This window comes from Dromaius novaehollandiae, chromosome 13 (assembly GCF_036370855.1).
Source record: "Dromaius novaehollandiae isolate bDroNov1 chromosome 13, bDroNov1.hap1, whole genome shotgun sequence".
Lineage (NCBI taxonomy): Eukaryota > Metazoa > Chordata > Aves > Casuariiformes > Dromaiidae > Dromaius > Dromaius novaehollandiae.
The window spans coordinates 5,410,676-5,429,279 of record NC_088110.1 but is presented as its reverse complement, the minus strand read 5'-3'; the positions used below and the strand labels follow the sequence as shown (position 1 = coordinate 5,429,279).

The window sequence follows — 18,604 nt, the reverse complement described above, 5'->3', positions numbered from 1 at the left end:
CTTCTGGACCTGGCACCTAGATTTCCCTCCTGCACAAGCCGAGGTGAAGGGAGGCAGATGGTGTGCACCTCGCGCAGGGACAGACTGAAACATGGAGTGCTCCCAGTTCCACCCCACTTATTCACCACTTTCCAAATTGCTCTCATTCAGCCATCCCTGGGGTGGAGTAAAGCAGCATCCAGCAGCAACGGCTAGCAATTCAAGGAGGTAGTGAGCAAGAACGTTGTTGAATCTGAAACTTAACTACTGCTGGTGTGAAATGTTCCAAAGTACGGTTATAATTTGAAAAAGATGAGTAGTGCTGGCAAAGAGACTGAAGCGCGGTGAAAAGCGTGTGTGTACAGAGAGAGGGGGCAGCGTGAAGGAAAGCTGCTAGACTTCCACATCACCCTCCACACGCACACACATTTTATCTGGGGGCTCTGAACACTTAATTTTGGATCCCTGCAATGGGCGTTCTCCATGCTGATGGAACGTGTCCTGGCTACTTCAGCCTTCTTGCAAAGAGCACCACCAGCCACAGATTCCCCAGCTAGAGCCAGTTTTTCTTTAACTCTAAAATGAACAAAGATACCACGGGATACCTTACCTAAGTCACACTGATAGCTCCCTTGAAGAAGCTCCCTCACGCCTGGGTGTAGCAGATCCTAGGTTAAATCAGCTTGGGTGCCTTGTAAGTAAGCTCGCAACTCAGTAGTTGCTTGAGACTCTTCCCCTAGATCTTGGCTTCCTTGTGTAAGTGGAATGCCACAACTTCTCGGAGAGCTTCGGTAATATTTATTTTCAGCCTGAAGGCACTTCGTAGCACGACACACTCTGATTGTCAAAATGTAGGCTTAGACCAAGAGAAACGGGCAGAAGAGACATATTGCTTAGGGAAGGAACACTATTACAATAGCCTACAGACAATACAACATAAAGCTTTAAAATACTAAGTAAACACTGTATTTGGAATCGCATTGTGATTTTAGGGATAATACTAAGCAAACCTGCCCAACCTACTCAAAACAGGCCAAGAAGTTGGAGCTGACATATCGACTGTCATCAAAAGGTGTCGGATACAGTCTACAGGATAGTACCCTGCACTCGCTAACCTAGAAAGATGGGCGCCCCTGCCACTGCCATGTTCCTATCACCGGGAAATTGTTTTAACATTGATTCAGTAAGAAGGCTGTTTTTGACTTTGCTCCCAGTTCCTACAGCAACTGGCTATTGCCTGAGCTTCTTTTATCAAAGCACAACCAAACCTAACTTCGTTCAGCTCATGCAGTTCATTTGAAAAATGTTTAGTCCTTCAGTGCTGGTGAGCCTCAAGGCCAGAATGAGCTCAGAGTTCCTGTGGACATATCAGGGTTGGAAATTAAAGACTTGGTGTATATATCCCTTGTCTTTTTTTAATCTTTTCATGATATACTGGATTATAACAAGAAAGCAAGCAATGCCCTGGGTGTACAAGTCCAGAACCCTGCTGTCACGGGCGACTTCATCATACACCTCTGCTCATAAAGCAATTAACTCCCATTCTAAAATCCAGGGTTTTAGCTCCCACTGTACTCATTGCTCTGATAATTCAAACTCTTCCTCTCATTTCCCAACTAAATTTATCACAATTCTTTTGTCCTTTGGTTTAAATGCTTTTCTTTTTTCTCAGTGACATTTACCTCAATTTATTTCCAAAGCAATCATACCCCCTCTCAGTCATTGTTTCGACTGACTCAGCTACCAAGCTCCTTCATCAGATACATCAGGCGTAACGTGAAGGCAAGAACCCTTCAGACGCACCAAGTGTGAAGCGCCAGCTCTGACACGCGAATGCTGCTCGCGAGAGCCCTTCTCGGCAGCTGCCTCCGCGGCTGAGGGCTGGGCTGCGCTGCTGGAGGTGCTGAATTCAACCCCTTCTGCCCACAAACGGAGATGTGGGAGGAAAACAAATGTTGCCTGTTGTTTTTTTTTCCCCATAGACACTAAGGCATGAAAGTGACAGTCCCAGACTACTTTTACAGTGTATTCCCCTACGCCCTGCAAAGAGAACGACAGACGTGAATTTGAGTAACGATGCCTAACCTAACAACACTTAATTTTTCTAAAGTTTTCTAAAGTAAGCTACACCCTATTTCCACCAGTCAACAGTGGAATATCACTAACACCCTGCCATCTTGCCTGGCTCCCTCGAGGTTTCTGAATACAGTATTCCCTTCCCTGACTTTAACTCAAACCACTGTCAGGCTCTATTAAGCGTAACAGGATCCAGACAGATTCAAGATTAAGCAACTTTTTTTTAAAATCCAATTGAGGACTTTCTTACCTTGAGGGTGCAGCAGATATTATATTAACCAGATTGCGCGCACTTTCCATGCAAGAGCTCAAGAACTAAAGACATATATATATATATATATGCATACGCACAGTGATTTAATTCTCTTCGGAAATAAGCAGGGACTTTCTAAATTCCTCCCACTCCAGACATCATGACGAAGCTCAGCTAATTGAGACCCTTGTGGGGAAAAGGATGTTCCTTAGCAAGGCCTTGTTTTTCCAGAAGCAACGTGCGAGTGGTGGTGTCTCGCAAAGGAAGTCTGGGCAGATTATTAGGAGAGTAAGAGTCACGTGGAGAGAGGGGAACCCGGTTTAAAAAGCTCCTTCCTGGCTAGGCTGCAGCTTCGGCTCCCAGCGACTGCAGCCCCAGCGCGGTGCAGCCACGAGGGAGAAGGCCCCTTGCGCTCGTCTTCCCCCTCCCGTCAGGCGCCAGGCGATGGGACAGAGACACCCCCAGTGCTACCTGGTGAGTGTGGCAGCGAGGCGGCCCCGGGGCGCTGCGGCTGGCAGCCGAGGCCCTCCTTTCTCCGGCCTGGAGGCAGAGCTTCCCCGTGCTTGATACGCGAGAACGGGGGCGCGGGCATCTCCGGGGACACCAGAGCATGCCACCGGTGTCACTGGCGTGTATTTGATGCGTTTGCTCGATATGATGGGTGGTACGAGGAGTGCGCTTGTAGGCAGGGGTGTAGTAAAGTAAATGTAAATATGCAAAAAGGTGGGTTGTACGGCATGGGCAAACACAGAGTGTTTATAGGACGCTATGCAATACCGTGCACGCGACAAGTATTTGCAGCATCCATGGCCTGAGGTATCAGAGGAGATACAAAAATGGTTGATGTGGTGCATTGCGAGCAGACGAGGGCAGGAAGCTGTGGGCTCACCAAGAGAGAGCATGCGAGCCATGTGTTCTGGGCATACAGCACTGCTCCACCACAGCTCGGTCACTGCTCACATATTTTGTCTAGATAAGGGCTTTAGGATACGAGTTACAGCTGAGGAGCACAAAACACTCTGGATGATGCCTTTTTGTGATGCTGAGAGCTTTTTGTGAAGGCAGAAGATCCCCAGATTTGCAATAGCTGTCTTACTAGCATCTTTGCAGTCTGTGGCCTCAAGCCGGGAGGGGATGATGTGAATTTGTGAACTTTAACTCTCTCTGGATTAGGCTTCTTTTTCATACTGTGAGTCGGGAGAAGAACCTAGCATTCCTTTCTACCTTTGACATATATGAGCACCTCTACATATATTAGTATTATAATAACATATTACCGATCCCAGAAGAGTGAGTAAGAAGGGCAGGCTGTAACCCCACAGAGACTCCTCTGTGATCTGACCTGTCCTCACTGATGCTGGGGGAAGCAAAGCTGTTTAACAGCACCAGCCGCTGGGGGGGAGCCAGTACCTGCCTCCTGTGCTCAAATGTTATTGCCTAAACAGACACTGAACGGACAGTTACTGCTCACAGCTGTAACAAAAAGTCCCCCAAACCCCTTTCCGCAGCTGTATTTAGCTGACTTTCGGCCCCGAGCACTGTCACTCTGTTAGCTAACTCTTTGCTCCTTTTACACCCAGAAGACCCAGCTCCCCTATACTTGGAATAGCAGCAAACAGTTAATGCCCTGCAAACGCCCTGCCCTGACAGGCGACTCCCCCAGGCCCAGGCTTTGCGGGAACGAGAAAGCCGGGCCCCCATCGCCCCGGCTCCGCCATTCCCGCTGCGCCCCACGGGGTCCCGGCCCCACACTCACGTCCCGCTGCTCGCCGCAGCCCGGCCGGCACACGGCGGAGGCTGCCTCCGCGCTGCGGGCCCGGGGCGGCCCAGCCCGCCGGTACCTGTCGCCGGCCAGCAGCCCCGGCAGCCCGTCTGCGCGGGACGCGCCTCCGCCCCGGCGGGCAGGCGAGGCGCCGGCAGCCCCGCAGCCCCCGGCAGCCCCGGCCGCGGAGCGCTGCTCCTCCGCCGCCCCGGTGCGAGCGGCGCCGCGGCGGGCGAGCGCGGAGCCGCTCCGCTCCCGCGGCAGCCCGGGCGGGCAGGCGGGCGGGCGGGCGGCCCCGGGGGCGCGGCGGGGGGCGGCCTGCCCTGCCCTGCCCAGCCCTGCCCTGCCCCCAGGTGCGCCCCGGGCGCGGCAGCGGGGGAGCGGCGCGGCGCCCGCCCCGCTGCCCCCGAGGCAGGGCTCGGCCCGGCCCGCTCCCCGGGGGCGCCCGGCGTGTGCGGGCGCCGCGGGTCCCCCCTCTCCCGCCTCATTTGCATGACTCTTATTACGGCCGCGGCGCGCTCCTGCGGCGCTGACACCGGCGGGCTGGGGCGCGGAGCCGCCGCCAGCGGGAAGTGCGCTCCCGGCGCCCGCTCCGCTCCGCTCCGCTCCGCACCGCAGCTCGCGCTCTCCGGCCCTTCCAGGCGAGGATGAACAAGCCGCTGCAGCCCGACCGCAAAGTGTCGGTGGTGGCCCCCCTGCCCGAGCGCGCCGGGCAGCCGCCCCCCAAGAAGGACGTGGAGCTGCTGCTGGTGAAGGAGCACAACGGCGTGCAGTACACCAGCAGCAGCCTGCTGCCCGCCGCCCCCGCGCCGCGCCCCGCCGCCCGCCGCGACAGGGAGACCTGGGGCAAGAAGATCGACTTCCTCCTCTCCGTCATCGGCTTCGCCGTCGACCTGGCCAACGTCTGGCGGTTCCCCTACCTCTGCTACAAAAATGGAGGGGGTAAGAGCACCGCTCCGGAGCCGCCGCGCGCCCCCCCCACCCCCGCCCCAAGCCCCGAAGCCGCGGCGGCGCCGGGCCCGTCCCGCAGCCGGGGGGTGAAGCCGCCGCCCGGCGCCCGCGGTGCGGGCAGAGGCGCCGCGGCCGCCGCGCTCCCCCCCGCCGCTGCCCGCTGAGCCCTCCCCGGGCGTGTGTGCCTGCCGCGGCCGCTTCAGCTGGCCTAACACGTTCCCGCTTGCAAAAAACAGCGTCAAGAAAAGAAAAGAAAAGCAAAGCAGCCTTGAGCCGTAGAAAGGCATCTAGAAAAGTTACCACTGCACCAGCAGAAGGTTTCCTTGGGGCAGTTTCGAGGGGGCTCTGGGCTTCTGCACTAGACTGTGCAGTTGCAGGGTTAGTCTTCCCCCGAGTAGGTAGAAAACTTGTTAAAAACAAAACCTCGCCTCCTGCACGTTTTGGGAAGGACAGCAGCAAAAAATTACACACAGTGACTACAATTAGCTCGAGCAGCCTGGCACCTCTTTAGTAAGACCTTAGCTCCATGAGGCCCTTTCATGCCCTGAAATGCAGCGCGGTGTCGGTGATGACTGTGCCGTGATGGAGTAACACCATCTGCAAGCTGGGCAGGTGCCGGGGTGCCTGCGAATCACACATGGGAAGAACAGACCATACCTGGCAGATGGGAGACTGTTTGTGTAAATGGTGAATGATACCAAGCGGAGAACTGCTAGATAGAAAGCATGTTCTGTAAGATAGCTATGTATGTCTTGATAATGTGGTTGCCTGGTGATAAAGGCTAGTGGTTCGCACTTGCACCATAAAATATTTGCTTCCTATGAAAAAAGGAATGCAGGACAGGGAAATCCCTATCAATTAACACTGAGTTACACCAGGCCTTACAACTTAAAAGGAAACTAGAAAGCGCTGGTACTGAAACACTTGGTCTGATTTGGTACCTCCAAAACTTCTGAGGAGAGCCGGATAACCTACCCACTTGCCACCTGGAGAGCCTGAAGTAGTTAGTATAGAAAAATAAACTCCATCCTTATGTCCAAAAATAATTCAAGCACTTCACACTCCAGCTGCACAATACGCATCCATTCCTCCCGAAACCCGGAGGCTTCCATAGCGGCAAGCTGAACAGAAGTATCGTTCGTGCAGCTCTGTACGTGTGCACCATTTCCTAGAGATTGCAAGATGACCAGGAGATCTGAGAAAGAGATACACTCCCCTATTTCACATAGGACAAACTGACATCCACAGCCCTTCGACTCTATGCTGTCATACCTAGGATCACTTTTCATCAGACTCCTAACTCATTTCCTCCAGGCTTTGCTGCTAGCTCAGGCAGAGCAGGCAGCAATGCCCTTGCGTTTTGTTTATGCTCCATGTGTTATCTCCTGTCAACTCAGCTAGAGAAACCTGGATCTTTGTTAGCATCTTTTAAATTAAGTACTTCCAAACTGAAGTAGATAGAAAGCTAACAACTTCACAGGTACAAGAGGCAGTTCTCAGTGGAAAGTTTCCACAAAGTCTTCCATACTATCAAAGTGGATATCGGGACCCTTATAAGGAACAGCAGAAGGCCCTATGCTGTCTGACTGCACAGACTGACTGAGAACTGCTTGATGACGCTGAGATGACAAACACTATTACATTTCCTCTGCCCTTCCATGGAAAACATACAGTGTCTCAATACCTAGGACATCATTTTTGAACACATACGTAACACCACAGCATTCTTTACTGGCACTTGAAAAGGTTTATTTTCCCACGAAATCAAAGAGAGATTAATCCTGAGGCTCAAAAATCATTAACGGTGGGCTCTTCCGGAAGAGATGTTCTCAGGGAGGACATTAGCTAACAAAGCTGGATGGAGACACAGCAGCTTTGGCTAAAATGAGGACAAACTGATTTTTACAATTTGATTGTGTTTGCTTTAGTGATGTTTAATCATATCTAGACAGTGGAGATCAATAGTCTTTTTCTATGCTGTTTTATAGACCATGACCACCAGTATTTCAGCCCATAGTATTCAATCATGGCAGAATTTCCAGGGTAGACCTGACCTGAGAAGCAGGGAATAGAAATATGAGCAGAGACTGGTTAACAGCTCACTTCCATCTCTTTACAATAATTCTCTCTATGGTATCTTAAAAATTTCCCATCCATTGCCTCCATGCTGGACATATATATCAATCTCATTTAGTAGTAACTCTTGTTCTAAAAGTACTTTCCTGAGTTTCAAGCCAACTCAATTCCTTCTCTCTGTCAAACTGGGTTTGGAGGGGGGTGTGCTCTGTGGGCAATTTTACTACAAGAGCAAAGAAGAAGAGGCAGTGAGCACTGAGGGCAGTGGGATATTGTTGGCTTTCATTGCCATCTTTCCAGTCCTGCATCCACAGACACTCTTAAACATCTTTTTTCACACTGCTCCTGCAGGAGGGAACCTTACCAGGACTAGGACAAGTTTTGCTAACTCAAAGGAAGAATCCAGCAGGTTTCATGTAACTGCTGGCTTACGTATCTGTATGGGAGATGTCATAAAAATAGAGGCACTAACAGACATGGACAAACACGTGGTTACATTGTCTTAGTACTTTTGCTGGTCTGCTGAGCAAGCTAAAGAGACCAAATCAGGCAGGGTTTCTGGTGTTGGAGGTGACATACTTTGTATAGACTGCTAAGACTTGCTCTTTAAAAAAGCTTTAAAAGCAGCTCATAATAAGGTTACAGTTTGCCTTTTAATAAGGATCAGGAGCTACTAGATAAAGGAAAATACTAAAGAGATTAAACTTGAGTTGTATTGAATCAGCAGAAGGAAAATGTTTCCTTTCCTCTTCCTCCCTCAGTTTCTCTTTATTCTGAAGCCCCGCCAATGGCTTACAACTACAGCAGACCTCGAAGGCAAATGTGGCTTACAGAGCTGTATATCTTCAACAGATTGATATGAAATAGGCAGCAAAAAGCAAGTATCTTGCAATGCCAGAAGTTCTAAGCCACTAAGATATTATAACACTGTTGTTTGCAGCATAGCCTGTGCAATCTCAGCAGAAAGAAATTCTATTATTCTTCCAAAGTCTACACTCAAGAAAGTTATACAAGGGCTGTTAAATGTTCTATCAGAGCGTTTGAGGATATGTAAGTGCACAAAACTGTGAGACAGAAAAGGGCATCCCCCTTCACATCTGAAAAGGGTGACCTAGGTGACTTGAGGACTGTTACATACCTAGGACTGGCTATGATTAAGATGCCACCAGACACACTTATTGCCTTTCTCTGCTTGTAAAAATAGGCGGTTCTTGATAAAGCATGAGAACTTAAGGGAACTTAGAAGGAAAGTATAAATACACACTGCATTCCCTCATTCACAGTTGAATTTACAAGAATGTAGATGCATATACATGCCCGCCCCTTACTAGCCAAATCTTTGAGCTTCTTTCTTTGATGAGCCCCAGGGAAGTGTCCTGATCACAATCCAGACATACAGCCTTTGGGTTAGATCTCGGAGTTCCACGCATACGAAGTTGCCATCAGCTTACTTCCGTGACTTTTACTCCTTCTAGGTGTACACCACCCAGCGGCAGCTTCATAAACCTTTTCTAATGGTGCGTAACTTTGGAGACAGCACTGGTGGCGTTAACAAAAAGCTATTTGCATTTTAATAAGCTCCCAGAAACAAAAAAGCTAGCGAGTAAGAAGGATCTAGCAGCAAGAAAACGCTGAATGAATAGCCAGAAACATCTGTGTTTTGGGAGTAGCCTGCTGAGAGACCCCAATGGGACTTCTGCACAAGGATAGATGGCAGGATGTAACCCTCCTGTGAACAACTGTGATTTCTGGAAACATTCTTCCGCTATAAAAAATCCCCAAATCTTTAGTAAGATCCAGAAAGCTATCGTGTTTATTTGTTTGTATCAGTTACTTACTTTCAAAGAACTTGCCTGCCTTACAGCGGCAGACACTGATACAGTGGCTGCTTTGTACTGTGAAACAGGCCCCAGAAAAGCTTCAGGCCAGTTTAGTAATGAGCAGACTGGGTGAGATCTTGCCCTCGCGGATTTTTTGGGAGCAGGATGTATGCTGTGTGCTCTAAACCACTTTATAAAACGGCAGGGAGGCGACGTACAGATGGCAGCTTTCTGCAAGTTCTCATTAAGCAGCTAAGGTGATACGCCGATACTCCGGGGGGGGGGGATTCTTGCACACTGATTGCCTCCGCAGTTGGGCTCATCAATAAACATTGCAGAGTACATACATTTGACTGCTCTTCACAACACAGAGGAAAAGTACTGCTTGCAGCAGATCAAACACTTCTTGTGCAGACCATTTCTGCAAGTTTAAAAGAGCAGGGCATGTCACTGGAGAAATCATCAAGTTCAATCATTTCTACTGGCTCGGCTATTCTCACAAGTGCTGTATCCTCATCAGGATTCATTTCTGGCAAGAGCTTTCCTTATAAAAGGAAAAGAAAAGAAAAAAAAAAGGAGGAGGAAAAAAAGGACTCCCAAACTCTATGAGCCTGTTTTTAAGCAGACAACATCACTGTACTCAAGATAAGTCTTTGTAACATGTCCAACCTCTTAAGTGTTCTCCAGTTCAGTAAGAGGCTATAGTGAAGTAAAGAACAAGAAGAGTATTAAAATTGGATTCTCATCAACTTAGGGAAGGATTTACCCTGATAGTTTGGAATACATCTAAAATTATACTGCTGCCAAATGACGTTGAGTAATGCCTGGTATGATTAACTCTCTGTGGGGGAGGACGATGCTCAGTGCTAGTTAACAAAGCTATTGTAGGTTCTGTACAAGATACTCCTAGTATTAATGTTCGTTTTTATTTAGCTTTCTTGCAGTCATGGGCAAAATTAATATTTCCCGCTGAGAGTCCTGAAAAAAAGAATCTGTAACAATATAGCACTTCTTTTTGTGAGCCAAACTATTTGCAAGGTCAGTGCTGTTCAGACTATTCATTAGGAAGCATGTAATTGTCAGATTAGTCACTAGAGACTTATTGTATCATAAGAATCAGATTAAGCTTTTCATGAATTCAGAAAAAAGCTGCAGATAAATATTTTAGCAGTTCTCTAGCTATCATAATATGCACTTTTAAACTCATGTAAGACATTATTTTCTTGTGCGTCTTTAGACAACAGCATTTCTAGGACAAATTATGTGCTTTACAGAACGGTTCGGCAGCAATCAATAGCTTTCAGACCAGAAGCATCCTACAGCTTGTCCTAACGCTCCCTTTCTTATCCGTACTTCCATAAGCTGTAAGGCAGGACCTAGCAGTGTGCAGCCCAGGCACTAGAGAGAGCACACAACCAAACCCGACTCCCCCTCAGCAGGGAGGCAGCAGCTGGGAGCCGGGGCCGGGGACGAGAGGACCCCTGCGGAAGCGAGCGCTGCCTCTCGCAGCCGGGCGCCTGGCCAGCCGTATGCAACACTGCCCATCAGCGGCACCTTGCCTTTTTAAGATGCTCGCTCTCCTGCGTTTTGCCGAGTCTCTGCCAGCAAATTTTATCTCTTATTTGAGAAAGAAGAATACAACCTGGCACGTTACCCTTCAAAGGTGGCTGACTCCATTTTGGGGTTTTACCTTTCAAAACAACAACAGTGATGATAATAAATCAACTTTGAAGTAATCTCACCAAAAAGCCTGCACCAAGAGTTTGATTCATCAACCCCTCAAAGCTTGGATGCAAATCTAGCGACTTTGGTTTCCTAACGCAGGGTTCTCAGATCCCATTCCCATGTGAAACCAGTGCCCTCCTGCAGCCTCTAGACCGCTATGCTGATCTCCACACTGGAGACACAGCCTTAGGCTCCGGGGCATCGTGTGACATTTGGGACAGTACTCATTTATGTCACGTGACAGCCCCTCCTTCCCCAGGCCAGACTGGTGGCCAGCTCACAGCTGCTCTCCTCCTTTTCGCCCAGGACTTCCTCACTTCTCTTTCTTTCCCTGGACTCGCCATTAGGCTCCTGGTGGCTACAGGGTGCTGCCGTCACCCCGACTCGCCGCCTGGCCGGTGGCTCGCGTGCCAGAGGTGCCAGCTGCTCCTCGGCAGCTCCCTGCTGTTCCCCCGCGCCGGCCCAGCAGCCTCGTTGCCTCTGCAAAGTGGCCCTGCAGAGCCGTCCTGCCTCCAGGGTTATAAGCTGCCGCACCTTGCGCCTGTCACATAGGAAGTATCAGGAACGCTGGATAAGGAAGGACTGAATCTCCCTTCCCCAGACCCATCCTCACTTCTAAACCTAGTTTTTGGCTCTGGTGTAAGGTATTATGAAATAGCGTACAAGTGATTAGCCCGTGACAGAGGCTCTTAGCTAAATAACCTGCCTGAATGGAAGTTACCTGTCCCAGACCAAGTCTAACAACCCTTAGTTTGATATTATACAGTTTCTAGAGAAGGTTCATGGTATTTAAATTGAGGTTACACCTTAAGAGGACAGTCCTGTGATTGATGCAGGGCAAGGATTTGGAACAGCTCCCAGGGGTGCGATAGCAACCGCCAAAACCAGCGCGCCACCTTCCCTGCTCCACGTTAGCAAGGCGATTAACCGAGCTGGTGTGAACCGAATAAGCTGTTCCAACAAAAGCAGAGATGTCCCATTTCTAACCATGCTGAACAAACACATTTGGATTATTATTCTGAAGCGCATACCAAAGTAAGAGGCAAAAAAAGGCATCAAACAGCAAATTGGTGTCTTAGATCAGTTGTCTGGAAATTTAAATTTTTTGCTTAAGGTCTCCCTGCTTCCGCCTTCATTCCTGTATGCTCTTCTCAGTTCTGCCACAAAACTAAAGTACCAAAATGTCCCTAGAAAGCCATCCCAATCGGATGTGTAGCCATCCTGAAGACGCGAGTTCTGAAAGTCTAAATTTGGAAGCTGTCTATGTTCGTATTAACACCTACTAAAACAGATACAGGAGGTTCCTTAAAGTTTGACTAGGGATCTCAGGTTTTGGCTACTTATCCAAGCTGGAACAGCAAGCACCCAAGCTTCATCTCATTCTAGTCTATTTTCTCACTCATATCTTTTTAATCTCTTCATTAAATTCTAATGCCTTTTCCCCAAGCTCACCAATTGCTTAAATAGAGTCAAAAATTGTAGTACGGCTTTCTAATATCAGTTTCCACTGTAAACATCATAGCATTTAGATATACTGTAATTATTAGATAATTTTGTATCTAATTGCTCTCATAACATTACAAAATAATAAACTGTGACCTAGTACATTCTATACTTAGAGACATGTTTATTTTAAAACATTGCAATTCAGGCAGCAGGAGACAAGTTTAAAAGGAGTCTTTTTGTAATACAGCTCTAGATCTTTTAGCGCTACCTTGCTCCTAGTATTTTCTATCGGCTCTGTATCAATCGTATTCTTTATACAGAATATAAAAAAACATGACAAGAGTTATGATTAATTTGCAACTAACTCTTGACTTCTTGAGCTGAAATGTGACAACAAGAAATGGTTATTGTTAAAGTTCAAATAAGTTGTATTCGGGACAACCCCCTGCCCGCCCATCCAGCGTCAGTGACGATTACGTAAGGATTCCAGGATTATCGCCGTGATTACAAGCCTTCAGCTCCCTTCCTCAAAGCATTTGGAGACACAGGATCTGTGTTAGCAGCCTATTAGCCTTGTCCTGACAACCTGTAATTCCCTCCTCCAACTACAACTCCTTGATCTTCCCCTTTCCTTCTCCCTGCTGCTGAGTTACGGCTTTCATGGCAAGATTTCATCCGGACTGGGTAAATCCTAGGCACTCATGCCCAAGTCAAAATAGGTTCAAGTGAAAGGCTTTGTACTGACACTAACAAAACTTGGCTTCCTAAAGACAGATATGAAGCTTGAAGGACTTAAAAACATTTAAGTGCTTCAAGAAAGCAGCACCAACAGTGCCTAGCCAGCCAGTAATGCTGAGCGACCCCTCTTCTCATGGAAATCCTGGGCAGATAACTGCAGCATAGCTCAGCATCTTAACTTTTATATGGATTCCATCTGCTTAATTTTAGCCACACAAATTTTGAAACCTTTGTCTTCATTCCCTAAAGGGCGAGGGGAAGGCGAGGGGCAGAGTTGAGTTCCTTGCATTGTGACATACTATTTTTTTCCCATCTTCAAGAAGTCTATTTCATGAAGGTCATAGGAAAGAACCTCTAAACTACTTATCAAGGCTATTCTTTGTTTTATTTCCACTTTTCCTTCTCCTTTCCCCTATTCTGTATTGAAACGAGTTTTGCAATGTCCCTCCTGAAGCATGACAAAGGTGACAGCACAGTGCTCTGCTTCGCTAACCAGGGTCTGCTGTTCAGAAAGAGTCGGCACAGAGCTCTGGCTGCGTAAGCCATGTATTTCTTTAGGCTTGTTTTCATCCAAAAGATGTTACCAAGTTTCCAGTGCACAGAGTTCTGTGATACCACATTACTAAACAAAATTCAGACAGAAATGGACAGCAGTTGTCTTTTGCCAGTCCGTAAACATTTTCTTTGACTAGAGTCCTGATTGCTGGTATGCAGTAAAGTAAGCTGCCTGTATTATATAATATTGCTTGGATAGAAGATGGTAGTTTCCAGTGCTCTTTAAGGCTTTACGAGCACACTCACTTGCAAAAATACAAACGCTAACAAAAGCTCTGCTCTTAATGTGTATTAACTGATTGCTATTGTTTGGCTATGACTATTGTTTAAGAATATATGCTAATTTAAGCATTCAAAATGGGTATCCAACACTATCAGACTGCTGTTGTTAGACTACTCAAAGAAAAAGCCTTTCTTAGCCTGCTTTGTTATAAGCTACTTCCCTAGAACACGCACGTCACGTTAGCATAACAAACACCGGCTCAGAAGAGCAGCACTGGTTTGATCCTGTCCCACTGAAGTGCACAGGAGTTGGGATTTCAACAGCAGAATATTACCCCTTTACAGCCTTTATTTCAGAGCTGGACAAAAACACTGCGTGATTTCCAAGCACTGCAACTACTGACAGAGAGTAAAAAGCCCCGTCTTGCTCGAGCGCTGCTGCCTGAGGAGCGGCTTTCGGGGCACTGCCGGGCCGGCGGGGCTGGCCGGGTGCTTGCACAGCGTTCATCTTTGCTGCAGGATGGCGGGAGGTCAGCAGCTGCTTTGCTCGCCCCTCCGCAACGTGGAAGGCTACACCCCGTCCGATTGTCTTCCTCACCAGAGAAACAAGCAGTTGCCATGGGCCTATTGTACGTACTGAAAAAATCAGCCGAGCCTTGCTGTAGTGTGGTACTGTATTTTTTGCTAGCTAATTCTAATTTATTCTGCACCTCCTGAGCTGTATGTACTGCATAGCACTCCTCACCGATTTAACTTTTGTTTTTCCTTCTTCCTTTTGCTCTTCTGTAATCAAACATCTCTTGCAATGTCGGCACGTCAAAGGTGACAACCCAGCACTTCCCTTTAAAATCTACATGTCTTGGGGCAAGTAGGATACCGATGTCAAACTCCAGTGTAACGACAGGGGAGAGCCTCGCGGAGAGGGCAGGGCTTTCTGACACGCCGCTCTACAGCCCGAAAGCCAGACCAAGCCTTTTCCCGGGCCACAAGGTGGAGCAGCGGGTCCTTGCAAGCGGGTAGCGGACGCGGAGGCAACGCGCTGCCGTGACAGAAACGACTGACTGGGGAACCTAGTAAGGCGGCTCACGGCTTTCAGGTGCGGAGCTGCCCACTAACAGCAGTGATCGCTCCCAAGCAGACTCTGCTTGGATCTCCTGATTCATTTCATTATTAGTAAACTCCAGGAACGGCAGTTTTCAGTGATGCCTAACTCGCATCAAGGAGGGGGCTTCTCAGCCCTTCCACAGTGATAGCAAGGAAATAATACACAGATAACAGTATGTTACCCCATGAACTCACTCTTTTGAATTAGTGCGACATTAAAATGGAGATACCGCCTCTTCCCTCCAAAGAACGATACAGGCTGAAGTACTTCCTCAAAGACTTTAAATTTAGGAGGTTGGCTGTTGCAGTCCCCTTACCCCCACAGAAGATGTAGCTTTGGAAAACAGGCAAGTAACAGACTGTCATGCCCGTTCTAGAATAAAGAGCCATACCTTTCTGTTTGCTTTTTGTGTTAAAGTAACATGCCTTTCAGCATCTCTCAGCATGTGGCCTTCATCGCAGAAGCATCATTATTTCAAAACACCAGAAAGTGCAAAGAGTTTCAGCGAGCAAGAGCAGCTAACTGTATCAGAATAACTATGATATCAAAAAGTTCAGGTCAAGCGTAATCAAAACATCGAGATCACAGGTTAGGAACCATTTGAAAGCGTCTTTGTTACGTGCGTCTTCCTCAGTACATAGGACTCTATCTGGCCACTGATGTCCAATGAGCCAGATGCTAGAGAAAGCGCAAAAGCTCTTGTGCCCCCAAATGGAGAGTGATTAGTGATGGGATTGTTGCAGAAATAGCTGCCTATGGACATCTGATAAATAAGATTTATCACAAAACTAAGGAAGAGCTTGTGCTCTGGAGTGCTTTTGTCTCTTCTCCAAAGAGCAATGCAGATGTGTCAATGAGATCATGGGGCAGGTGTTGGCGAGAACAGAGACACTCCAGGATTTTGTTTGGGGGAAGAGTTTGATCATTTGTTCCTCTTCCGCAGTTTGTTTCTCATTTGTGTACGACTCTACAGCTTTAGTTAAAATCAATAGATGCGTAAACCACAAGGGAGAAATCCTGACCCAGCTGAAGTCAATGGGTGTTTTTTTCCATTGACGTCACCAGAGCCAGAATTTCAACCCAAATAACAGACGCGGCCTCTCTGAAGGACTTTTAAGTAGGCAGAGTTTCCAGACTCCGAGTTATGTGAGAAGAGCAGCCGAGGAAAGGCACAGAAAAGCAATCCGACTGCACCGAGGGGGAAGATTCCCGCTGACTAGGAGCTGATCTTCACGCAGTGCAACAGCTTGGGACTTCACCTAATAAGCAGCATGTCAGCGCTTACATAGATGATGGGCACTCGCCTACATAGGGTTCAAGCAACAAAAAATATTATTTTAAGAAATGCTTTTTACTCTCACAGTTTCATAGAGACAAATGGTTAGGTAAGAACCTCTTTCTGGCTCTCAAGGCTGGAGAGAAAAGCTGGGAAAAGATAAAGCAAGTACAAGACTCTAAAAGTCAAAAGGCAAATAAAAGTATTAGATCAGAGGTTCTTATATTTTAAGCCACTTTAAATTATTCTGGGGCCAAACACATTTAATTTTTTTGAACTTTTAGATTGCCAAGTGTAGGAATACAGCCGGCATAAGTCTCTCTTTCCCTTCCTTCATTCTTTCCTAAAAGAAGGTGACAGAAAACGGTTACCGGGTTATTCCTAAATTACAGTTTAATCCTTCACTGACATATATTGAGTCTGATGATAAAATCACTGTCTCTAACCTTAAATTTACAGATTTGGATGTCTTCAAGATTACCTACATTTTTTCCTCCTAGTTTTTTTTTCCGTAGGGATAAGGTATTATGTGATTAAAAACTGTTCAGAAACATAAAAAGAATAAGCTGTGTGATGTTTTAAAAACACCAGGCTCACCCACACTGATATATCTAAAGGTCTGTGTAATCAGTGAACAAAATTTCCCCACAACTGGACCTAGCAAAAGCGTGCACTGATGAAACAAGAAGAATTTTGCTTCAAACTTTTAACAGGCCCCTGTTTCATCTTAGCAATGAGCTATTATAGCCCTGAGGTCATTTTCACATTCTTCTATGGCATTTCAAGCTAGGAGGCCCCAGGCAGAATGGCAGTGATAGAGTATGTACTGGACGCTCTGCACTGGGGAAAATTTACTTTATTGCTTGCAGCCTATTATGAAAACAGTCCATTAAATAAGGACAAACATAAAGCTTTGTTTCAAACTTGAATAAAAACTTGTGTCCAATTAATTCCCACAGAACAGGGAGAGTAGTGGGACAGGAAGCGTGAATAAGGATGTGGCTAGTCACTACAGCCAGGCTGCTGCAGCAAGGTTGTGGTTGGAGGTGGGTTTAGGTGAGACTCAGTTTACCCTCTGGAGCAAGGAGCATCAGGAGAGCTAGCTCCGACCATCCTGCTGCTGCAGGGCGTTACGGAAAAGCTATGCTTTGCGCCCACGATGCCTAATTTCTCAGAGACCCCACTCAATGGCTGTGCATTGCATCCAGAATATTACCAGTACTACTAGTACTGGTATTGGACTACTAGTCCAAATTAAAAACAGTTTTTTTCGAAGTGGAAAGAGTTTCTGTCAAAAACATTGGGACAATCTTTGTGAAATTCTTGCGCTCAGCAGTGCTAATAGAAGGGTACCAAGTAAAGAAGCCAGAGCCATTTGGAAACCATCCTCAACCAGCCCTTTACAGTTTCAGCACAATCTGATAGCGACTATAATCTTTGACACTTAATAGAGGGCAGAGTTTTGCATTGCTCTAGACGATTGTGCAGTAGCAGCCATCACTGAAATGGCAAATTTGCCAAAATAGTTGCTAACAGAATCACACACAGCCATGAAAGTTGTCTTGTGTAAATAAGAAAGTATTACTTATGGTTAGATAACCTACTTAATTTCAAAATCTCTGTGTGTAAAATACATGCGTACTCTGAAGTATATATAGCATGTTTAAGAAATATAGATGCACCAGAAAACTGTAGATGAAGAATATTTCTCAGTAGTGTTGACAGAAAACATAGGTGGGCTTTAGTAAAACATGGGGAACAGTTTAAAACTGTATGCATCTGTGTTTGCCTTCTACTCTAAAGCCCTGTATAAATATGCACTATATTTAGTTTACAGTATGGTTAGTCTGCTTCCTGTACTGGCAGCAGAAAGGACATTGGTCCTGAAGGCTTCATTTATAACGGCTACAGTAAAACTGCACTTTGATCTATGGGAATTCTTACAGATAAGAACTTAAAACTGTCTTATACTTCTGCGATAGAACATATCCCTGCACTGACAGCAAGAATTTAGAGGGTTGTGTTGTGCAACAGTTTGTAAAGATTAAGATAGTCCAGAAAGTATTACAGTATTACAAATAAATCTCCAATAAAGCCTGGAAGGAAAAGGAATGTTTTGCTTTGGTCATTGAGTCCAAAAATTGGATTTACAATTTAAAATTGGATTAATCACTAAATGGTAAGGCAAGTTTTAAGTGTACCCCAGGATGTTTATACTCGATTCTTCTCTAGTAGAATTTTGAAGCATTAACCCCCTATTGGTTTGGGTATTAATCTTCTTGAAAGCTGCCTGGCACTCGTCTAGAGCTGATTTAAGATGTCTTAAGCGCTTTGTTTCATCTTGGCACAGTTACGACTCTCATGCTGCCTAAAATGGGTACTGCGTCCTCTCCAGAGGGTGCTTGACTTTGGGGCTGTTTTTTGTTTTGACAGCTAAAGACAACCTGAAAAAGAAAAGCGGCCTTTAAATGAGACGCTCTCTGTTTGAGGTTGTGCTGTGAACCAGAGACCGTACTCAGTTACGTGCGCACCAGGACGGGGCATTTGCGCTGCCTCGTCTCGCTGGGCGCACTAGCTCCTGTGCATCTCGCTAGCTGCGCTGCGGCAGTCCCGTCCTAAA

The 18,604-nt window shown here is 46.9% G+C and overlaps 1 protein-coding gene across 1 annotated transcript in view; it reads left to right on the top strand.

Moving 5' to 3' along the window:
* The first annotated feature begins 4,663 nt into the window (after positions 1-4,663).
* Positions 4,664-18,604, top strand: part of SLC6A2 (solute carrier family 6 member 2) — a 71,988-nt gene continuing 58,047 nt past the window's right edge. Inside the window, exon 1 of the mRNA XM_026102083.2 lies at positions 4,664-5,012. Within this exon, the coding sequence (XP_025957868.1) occupies positions 4,718-5,012 (295 nt within the window). The 5' untranslated portion in view covers positions 4,664-4,717. The remainder of the gene's footprint in view (positions 5,013-18,604) is intronic.